A 10,000-nucleotide genomic window follows, 5' to 3' on the forward strand; every position below is an offset into this window, starting at 1 on the left:
TTCGTTGAGCCGTTGCCATTTCTTGCAAGACGACGTCGATTGTCCTACTTACACCTGCTATACGTTATAAAAGACGGATGACATGTTGGTCGTGCGCATGCAGCGGTCGGTGCATGCATGGTCCCATGAGACCTTCGCTTGGCTTCTTGAAGAACGATGAATTTGTTTGCTTTGCGATTCTTCTGTAAACAAGTAACAGACGCGTACAACTATTACCTGAACGTTTCTCAGTTTGACGATGGTTTGACCATAAAATGGATTTAGACGACATCTCGGCTTTTCTGTCGTATATGACATAATGCGCGGGATTGTTACGTCACCTATAATGGTGTCCCAAAAGGACTGCTTTTGGCTCAACAAATCCCCAGAGTGATTCACGCTGACAAGCTAGTATTACATCACCTATTTTTCGCGTCCCAAAAGGACTGCTTTTTTCAAAAGTAAAATTCCTGCAAAAAGACATACCGACAGACAGACTGGAAGTCAATTCAGCCCAAGCTTCTCGCGAAGCAATCCACCACTCATTGTGGTGTCCTTCTTCTACGCTCGTAGCTTAACTAGTAAATGAAGCTGTGTTTACACGGTCGCTTCAGAGCTACGAGCGTGTGTGCATGTGTGTGTGTGTGTGTGTGTGTGTGTGTGTGTGTGTGTGTGTGTGTGTGTGTGTGTGTGTGTGTGTATTTATTGTGAATATTAATGTAAATTTTATTAATTTTTGTCTATTTATTGTCATTATCATTAATTAATCATTAGCTTGTTGTTAGAATGCGTACTTCTTTAAAAACACAGGGATGCGTCGATGTGATTAAAGATAGTTAGCTAAATTCTATTGTTTTTCTAAATTTATTGTGGCGTCCTTCTCTACGCTCGTGTACATAGCCTAGTAATAGGCCTTATGCGCATTCCTACGATTTAAGTCAACAACTACTAGAAAAGGTTGCGGTGGGACCAAAAATGCGTTTAGCGTCTCATTTTCGAGTGTCACATTGCGTACCGAACACGCAATGAACCATGTAAACTGATAGTAGGTAGTTTGGTAGATTGCTTGCTTTGTGTTGTATTGCGTGACTTGAGAGATGTGTTTCGACGTTTAATTAACTTGCATCTAGCTAGTTCGGAATGCGCCGTCGTTTCCAGTGTTGACTAGAGTAGGAAAAGGTAATAGCTGGCAGCGTGGGAAAAATCTTGAATCTCGCTAGCTATACATCGCAAACAGATAATTCTAACATCATTAGGAAGTTAGTGATGACGAGAAGACAATTATATAGAGCTTGTTTCTGATCAGTATCGTACAACTACAGAATTGGCTACTTCCTGTATAGCACGCGATGTGATTACCCCCTCATGACCAATTAGAACGACCATCTGTGACTTCCCACGCGCCACCGGGTCGATTGTGGCATTCTAATCACTACAGGGGTCATCTGTTCCAGAAACAAAGCCTTCTTCGCTTTCCGAAGTCTCTTCTTCTTCACGCCTTACTTCAATGAGAACACGGTCGACCGCTTCTTCAACTATCCCGTCGGTCTCTCGATGAACTCGCTTCCGTTTTGATGAGTAATGTAATTTGTATACCTTCCGTGATGCCCCTCCTAGGCTCCTATATCTACATAAACGTTTGCCGCAATTCCCACACTGCCAGCTATTGCTTTTCCTACTTTAGAATTCGTCGGTCAGATCACACAAGTTTGTCTAGGCAGGTGTTTTATACACATCCGGATGTAACTGACATTAGAATGTCTTCACTGCCAACCAACAGTCAGCACAACACGTAATCATGGCTTACAACCTGCATAATTACTAGTGGGTCCACTTCACAGTTGTGCAGGTAATGCTCTAGGTCCAACGCAGAGCAACCTGAACAAGAACATTGGTGACTAATTAGCTCTCCCCCACGACTGTATTCACTGTTGACCACAAATCTAGGCTATATCCGTCATCGTTCCAGCAAATAGATAGCTACATTGTCTTGCACGCAAGTTCAGCTATTGGGAGTTTGCATCCCGTTCCCATGTTTGCTAGCTACACGCAATGCGACATTGGAAAATGAGACGCAAAACGCATTTTTGGTCTCACGCAGCTTTTATAGTATACTAGGTATTGATTTAAATCTTATGAATGCGTAAGGCCTCTAATGTAGTCTTGTTTGCAGAGCCACGCCCCTTAGACAAATGAGTGCCCGGACCAGGCCGGGATCCAGATGGGGATCAGGGAGTTGCAACCCCTCTTTTCCAATAGAAGTGGTTCAATAATTTCATTAGAAAAGAGAACATTAGTAATGCTATAAATAACTGCTACCAGGTCAACCCCCTCTTTCAAAAATTCCTGGATCTGAGCCTGCCCCCTCAACCAAATCTAGGTTCCTACACTGCTGAATCACAAACCGAAAATCATTCCAGCCATCTATTATATTTCGAGTATGTTAATTACTCGCTAAGTCACGTGACTTTTTTACAAAGTCCCGTGTCTTCTGGCTCATAGCTGAACTTATCCTCAATCATCATTCATCATCCGCAGGTGTAGAAAGGTTCAAGGTTTAAGAGCCAAACATTAAAATCTTGTGCAATATAATTAGGGGCCTTTATTGCATTTGAAAGTAATGCAGCGAGGCAGGAAAATTATTGGGGCCCATGACTTCCTTGGTCCCAACGGTTCCTATGACTATGACATCATGCATTCATCATCATCAATTATCATGTTCTCTACATTCGAAACCATACCATCTCCAGTGCCATGTACCAATAGGTAATGCACATCAGAAAAATTGGTAGCTCTTCGTATCACATCAAACTCCTTAGCATTGATTGATATCAATAAATATGCATTGTGATGATTAAATCAGTCAACTCACTTCGTAGTTGTGCAAGTTGTCATCAGGTGTTGGCATGCCATTATAACGTTCAGTGTAAACTGAGTCTAAGAACACAATTTACGTATATGAACACAACAACAACAACAACAACAACAATAAAAACAAACAGCAATAAACACACAAAACGGATCACACACACACACACACACACACACACACACACACACACACACACACACACACACACACACACACACACACCATAGTATCTCCATGATGTGACTGGAGCAACTGCTATTGCTGCTTGAAACTCCTTACTGCCACTTCCAGCCACCATAGACGTCAAGTAACCACCATACGACTACAAAATCATAACCATTACAAAGCATACAAACACAAACAAGTGATACTCATTGCGTTGCTATTGCCTAAGATGCATAAAAACATCACACCAACCAAAAGCAACTGTCACATGCCATAAAAAATGGCACGTGGCATAAACTACAATGTCACGTGACTAAAATAAAACGTCACGTGACTAAAATAAAACGTCACGTGCCATGTGTATAGTGTTAATTACCCATCCCCATATTGCAAATTTGTTAGGATCCATGTAGCTTGCTGTTGACTTCAACTGTCTGCAATGCAAAGAGATGCTAGATGGTAATCAAAAACGAGTGTTGATCAGATTGACTCACTTTGCAGCCTCAACAATATCTTCTGATTCAAGTCGTCCCAGCTGTCGGTAAACAGCGTGCATGAAACTAGGCACAAATTGATTTATTGAGTACAATTTTTGAAGTTAGTTTATAGTTATGTTATTAACTATGCGTCAGTCCTGTGTCTCCTAGGAAACAAACTGCGTGTCAATCGCTCTGTTAGCTGTATGTATGTCTGTCCATCTGTCTGTTTGTCTGTCTGTCTGTCTGTCTGTCTGGTCTGTCTGTCCGCGAATCTGGCTGTTTGTCTGTCCGTCTCTTTGTCTGTCTGTCTGTCCGTTTGTCCGTCCGTCTGTCTGTCAGTCTGTCTGTCTGACAGTCAGTTTGTCTGTCTGTCTGTCCGAGAGTCTGGCTGTTTGTCTGTCCGTCTGTCTGAACACAAATTGGGATAGATTAAAAGACAAAGTAATAATATTGACACATTGGTATTCATGTATCTCACCTATCGCCTCGATATCCTGTTCCTCGACCATCCACCATGACTACAACAACATCCAAGCTGCTGGCCAAGTACGTTCTCCAGCCAAGATAAAAGACTTCAGACACCTTAACACGAGCAGCAAAAAATCACACACACACACACACACACACACACACACACACACAACACACACACACACACACACACACATACACACCCACCCACACACACACACACACACACACACACACACACACACACACACACACACATGCACACGCACATATGCACACAAGCACACACACACACACACACACACACACACACACACACACACGAACACATTCACAAACATACACACCTGGACATACACACACACAAGTTAATGGGTTGCAAATTAATTAATTAACACATGCAAAAGACCAACTTTTTGACTGCCTGGTCCACCATATCTGTAATGCAAGGCAGAACACAAAAGATCTTATATTCAAAACAGCAACCAAATAAGCAATTTTGTATTACACTTCAAACAGGACGGGGTATTTCTTGCTGCTTGAAAAGTTTGGAGGCAACAAACGAACAGCTTCAAACCCTAACCAAGCAAACTAATAATAGAAATAGCAATGATAAATATTAATAAGCAATAAAATAAATAATAAACAATAAAGAAAAAATAATAATAAATACATGATCAATAAATTATTTAAAAAATTATTAAAGAATTATAAAAATAAATAAAATATTAATATTAATAATAAATATAATAATAAAATAACAAATAATAATACAATACAAAAGTTCTGCAAGTAAATCAGAGACTATTGATATATACAGTGTACTGACCTTCTGCTACAACATCCGATTCGATATGAAAGAACTTGATCTCAGGTAATTGAGTATTGTCCACTGCCTTCTTCAGCAGACTGTTATCCTCCAACACAGTCACTACCAAAAAACCACAAACATAGATATTAATTAAATATTATATATTAATTAAATATTACATATTAATTAAATATTATATATTAATTAAATATTACATATTAATTAAATATTATATATTAATTAAATATTATATTAATTAAATATTATATATTAATTAAATATTATATATTAATTAATTATTATATATTAATTAAATATTATATATTAGCCACATTACCCTCTAAAAACTGTTAATATTAAAAATTAATAATAACAATTTATATCATTTTAAAATATTTATTGCGTTATACTGACCATTTCCTGTGTTGACGTTGTGCAGTGTGTATGTTGGTACATCTGGGCCTACACAAATGCACCAAATTTATTCAACAATACGCGATTGCTTTCCTTTCTGTAACGTGGCTTTACTTACCTGAACATGACAACATATACCATTCTGCACTGACACTAAACTGAGCACTTGCATACTTGCACAGAGCTATAGCATCAAAATGCATGACAAACATGAACACAATCTGATTGTATTAAAATAGTAACTAAAGTGGTCGCCAAAAATTTCCTTTCCTCATTAATATCAACTGCTTGCTTTGTCCATCTTCTGTCTCTCTGTCTATCAGTCTGACCATGCAATGTGTTGCACAACATGATTACTAACAAGTGTCCTTGTTTCTCTATTCAGCAATTTTCAGTGTTCTCTGCACACTCATTACAGACAACACATAACCTTAAGACGTCACTGTCAAGCTTAGTTTCAACTTCTATCTCACAGAACCGTCAACAAAACACAAATACATAATAGATGGTAGCATCACCTCACCCCACCCACCACCTCAATGGTTGGCCAGAGTCAAAGGTCAAGTATGGCATGGGCCTTACTCAAACATTTACACCTAAAGTTGTTAATTGGCGTAAGTGATTGATTTATTAACTTAAACAGCATGTTGCTACACTAGTAGAGCTTCAAACCACCATATACAAACCTAACTTTCTATGGTATCTGAGTCATCAAAACCTTCAACACGTGGTCGACAGGCATGCACAAGTTGAATGTCAGCATTTGTAGATGCGCAAATCTACCAAATAGACACTGTGGAAAGCACCAATTAGCACTAATTAAGGACTAAGAGGTGTGAAAATAGTAAAGCCCTTGGACAAAGTTGGGGTGGGGGCTTACTTGAGCACTGGGGTAATAACCAATGAGTACGATATAAATGTTGATGCAATACTCAGACATAACTAAACATGCCAATTTGCATACATACAGTGCAAGTATGTGTATTAGTTAGCATAGATGAACACCCGCATAGTTTGGTTACACCTTACTCGAACAGCTTAGACATTTTCTTGTGTGTTGTCCAGTAGTTTCGACGCTCCAAACGTGCCGCTGTCTAGCCACACTAACACCTTCTTCGTTCTCTGTACTTATGTAATATCTACATGATGAACAAGAAACAATCAGACAAAAGGTAGGCAGACAAATAGACAAACAAAATTATATATGAACATGAAAGGAAAACTGACAGACAACGGACAGACAGATGGACAGACAAATAGACAAACAAACAAAGAGACAGACAAAAAAGACAAACAGACAGACAGACAAACTGACCAACAGACAGACAGACAAACAGATAGACAGATGAATGGACAAATACATCCGACTCTGTCTACTCGCAATGTGATAGTTTCCATTTTCATGTCTCTACTTTCCTATCAATTTCAACAAGTACTTTCTGCTCCCTCCCTCCCTCCCTCCCTCCCTCCCTCCCTCCCTCCCTCCCTCCCTCCCTCCCTCCCTCCCTCCCTCCCTCCCTCCCTCCCTACCTCCCTCCCTCCCTCCCTCCCTCCCTCTCTCTCTCTCTCTCTCTCTCTCTCTCTCTCGTTAAGACAGACAAGCACACACAAACAAGACAAGCAAACAAGCAAAAAAACAAATAAACATAAATACATAAAATGCTTGTAACTGCTCACAAAATCGTTTCATCAGATGAAAACTTCAGAACCGACGTCACAACAAATGAACCAGAAGTAAGAAAGACCGGAGATCCAAACCCATCCTGTTGAACAACAAACACCAGCTCAACACAACAAGCAATACTACATCCACAATTGTATACAAACATCAATTACTTCAGTGGCAAACAAAGCAATATGAGTGAAACCGTCATCGGCCAGTGAGTCAAACGAAGACGACATAAGCAGTGCAAAATAGCTACCAGAATGAGAGAATACAGGACGAACCTGTAGTACAAAGACATAAATTATATTACAGGTTTACCGTTGTGTACATGATTGGTGGGTATTACGTTGTCAAGCCATGCAGATGCAGAGAACTCGTAAAACTAGAGAAAATGCACCAAGTAAATTAAGCATCACTGATTGCCGTTGATTTATTTTTAATGTGATAGAATGACTTGTTGAAGCTGCAATGGTTTGTTGTTGCTTTGTGATGTCAGTCTGTTTGATTGCTTTCTGGCATTTTTGTTTATCTATCTTTAACCATTTGTATGGCTATCCATCCATCCACCTCGTCTGTTTGTCCATTTGAATGTCCATCTGTCTGTGTGTCTGTCTGTCTGTATGTCTGTGTGCCTGTCTGTGTGCCTGTCTGTGTGTCTGTCTGTGTGTCTGTCTGTGTGTCTGTCTATGTGTCTGTCTGTCTGTCAGTACATATATTTTCAAAGAACAACACTACTACATTCTAGTCTGGCCCAAACGGCCAACGCCATAATTCTGTCTGTCTGTCTGTCTGTGTGTCTGTCTGTGTGTCTGTCTGTGTATCTGTCTGTGTGTTTGTCTGTCTGTGTGTATGTCTGTGTGTCTGTCTGTGTGTCTGTCTGTGTGTCTGTCTGTCTGTGTGTCTGTTTGTGTGTCTGTCTGTTTGTCTATCTGTGTGTTTGTCCGTCTGCCTGTGTGTCTGTCTGTTTGCATGTCTGTCTGTCTGTCTGTCTGTTTGCATGTCTGTCTGTCTGTCTGTCTGTCTGTCTGTCTGTCTGTCTGTCTGCTTCATCTCATCACAACTAAGAAACAAGACATACTATTCGACAATCTCCAAAATCTGGCAATGCATTGCACAAACTGATAGAAGCCACAGTTTGCACTCGATTCATCCAAACGACTGCCATGACTTCTGACTTCCCCGCCCACGTAACACTCATCACCAAATGATCACTATAGGATAGACGTAATACGAAATCTTACAAACAGCCCTCTAATCCCATCACGTGATGTGCCAAAATACTTTGTGACATTCAAAGGAGCTGGAATGTGAAAATTGAGTTCAGTGTCGGCCGTATTCCATACAGTCACATTAACAGCTGGGTTGACTTCACCAGCCTTAAAACACAAACGTATGCAAAGAATAAGAAACCAGGAATGGTTCTAAGTGAATGGTACTGTTGCCTCTGACTACCAACATACAAGATGCAAGATGTTGACACACAGCTACAGACAGACAAGCATACAGACAAACAGGTAGACAAATGGATGAACTGATGGACAAACGGTTGAATGGGTGAACAGACGAACAGACAGACAAACAAACAAACAGACAAACAGACAAACAAACAAACAGAAAAACAAACAGACAGATAGATAGACAGACAGAATAATGAAATAAGACAGACAGACAGACAGACAGACAGACAGACAGACAGACAGACAGACAGACAGACACACAGAGACAGACAAACAGACAGACATATAAACAAACAAACAAAAGGACAAACAAACAGACAAACAGACAGACAGACAGACAGACAGACAAAGAGACAGAATAGTAAAATAAGACAGACAGGCAGACAGACAGACAAAGAGACGGACAAAGAGACAGACAAAGAGACGGACAAAGAGACAGACAAACAGACAGACAGACAAACAGACAGACAGACAAATAAACAGACAAACAAACAGACAGACAGACAGACAGACAGACAGATGGATAAATGAACAGATGGGCAGACAGTTGGATGGGTGGACAGAGAGACAGGCAAACAACAGACAAACAAACAGGCAGACAATAATAATTACGTGTATAATGTCATATTTGAATTTCTCAAACAAAACACCAACAAACTGACAAACAAACAAAAAACAAACCGAACAAAATCAGACAAACAGTGACTGAAGGTGACACGAACATACAGCACGTATCTTTGCACAAAACATACGCAGCATACAAGCCAACAGCAAAATAAAATAATCATCTCACTTTAGGATAAGCTATAGAGTAAATATCAGTGTAGATGTCGCCATAATCTCCATAATGTGGAAAACTGTATTGCCTCATGTTTGACTCGTTGGAAGACAAGAAGCAGAGGTAGCCATCATCAAATGACCACCAAAGAGCACCATTGGTAGACAACACTTCCTCTATGCATGATAGTTCATGGATAAACAAGCACACACACACATGTGGACAGACACAGACACAAACACAAACACAGATACACACACACACACACACACACACACACACACACACACACACACACACACGCACATGCACACACACACAGACACAGACACAGACACAGACGCACACACACACAGACACACACACACACACACACACACACACACACACACACACACATCATTATTTACTAACCCTCATACACCCAATTGGGTATCCCATCAATCACAGCACTGCCATCAAATGTCAGTCGCGTTATCGTATCAGTGCTTGTTGGTTGAGTCATAAAGTAAACATCATAATTATGCACAAATGCCTACACACAAACACTCAACTTGCAATAACTTCAGACCTCATATGCAATACTACCAAGGTAAGTCATTAATAACAATAATAATATTAATAAATATTAATATTAAATATTAATAAATATTAATAACAAATATTAAGAAAAAATATTAATACTAATATTATTAATATCAACTACTACTAATAACCCACCAATGCATGAATCCAAGGGCTCCACACAACATACTGTAAACTTCCTGTTTCCGTTCCAAGTGGATTAAACTCAGTAACTTCACTGCAATGAATAACATCCATGCAAATGAAAATTGAATACAACACAAGATTTTAACAACACAAGATGACAGTCAACCAATCAGCAAGCCAACGTATGCCTACCTGGT

The 10,000-nt window shown here is 39.8% G+C and overlaps 1 protein-coding gene across 1 annotated transcript in view; it reads right to left on the reverse strand.

The window, feature by feature from the left end:
* LOC134193808 (dipeptidyl peptidase 4-like) overlaps nucleotides 1-10,000 on the reverse strand; it is a 13,843-nt gene that overhangs the window by 1,347 nt on the left and 2,496 nt on the right. Inside the window, exons 6-26 of the mRNA XM_062662647.1 lie at nucleotides 9,996-10,000; nucleotides 9,813-9,894; nucleotides 9,507-9,627; nucleotides 9,108-9,268; nucleotides 8,139-8,233; nucleotides 7,936-8,068; nucleotides 7,204-7,239; nucleotides 7,028-7,138; nucleotides 6,869-6,954; nucleotides 6,221-6,330; nucleotides 5,310-5,375; nucleotides 5,192-5,239; nucleotides 4,796-4,897; nucleotides 4,475-4,544; nucleotides 4,380-4,404; nucleotides 3,974-4,077; nucleotides 3,511-3,576; nucleotides 3,393-3,450; nucleotides 3,074-3,173; nucleotides 2,852-2,916; nucleotides 2,721-2,793 (exon numbers count right to left, since the gene is read on the reverse strand). The exon at nucleotides 9,996-10,000 is cut by the window's right edge and continues 48 nt beyond it. Coding sequence (XP_062518631.1) covers nucleotides 2,721-2,793; nucleotides 2,852-2,916; nucleotides 3,074-3,173; nucleotides 3,393-3,450; nucleotides 3,511-3,576; nucleotides 3,974-4,077; nucleotides 4,380-4,404; nucleotides 4,475-4,544; nucleotides 4,796-4,897; nucleotides 5,192-5,239; nucleotides 5,310-5,375; nucleotides 6,221-6,330; nucleotides 6,869-6,954; nucleotides 7,028-7,138; nucleotides 7,204-7,239; nucleotides 7,936-8,068; nucleotides 8,139-8,233; nucleotides 9,108-9,268; nucleotides 9,507-9,627; nucleotides 9,813-9,894; nucleotides 9,996-10,000 — 1,717 coding nt within the window. The remainder of the gene's footprint in view (nucleotides 1-2,720; nucleotides 2,794-2,851; nucleotides 2,917-3,073; nucleotides 3,174-3,392; nucleotides 3,451-3,510; nucleotides 3,577-3,973; nucleotides 4,078-4,379; nucleotides 4,405-4,474; nucleotides 4,545-4,795; nucleotides 4,898-5,191; nucleotides 5,240-5,309; nucleotides 5,376-6,220; nucleotides 6,331-6,868; nucleotides 6,955-7,027; nucleotides 7,139-7,203; nucleotides 7,240-7,935; nucleotides 8,069-8,138; nucleotides 8,234-9,107; nucleotides 9,269-9,506; nucleotides 9,628-9,812; nucleotides 9,895-9,995) is intronic.

The sequence above is a fragment of the Corticium candelabrum genome, chromosome 18 (assembly GCF_963422355.1).
Source record: "Corticium candelabrum chromosome 18, ooCorCand1.1, whole genome shotgun sequence".
NCBI classification, from domain to species: domain Eukaryota; kingdom Metazoa; phylum Porifera; class Homoscleromorpha; order Homosclerophorida; family Plakinidae; genus Corticium; species Corticium candelabrum.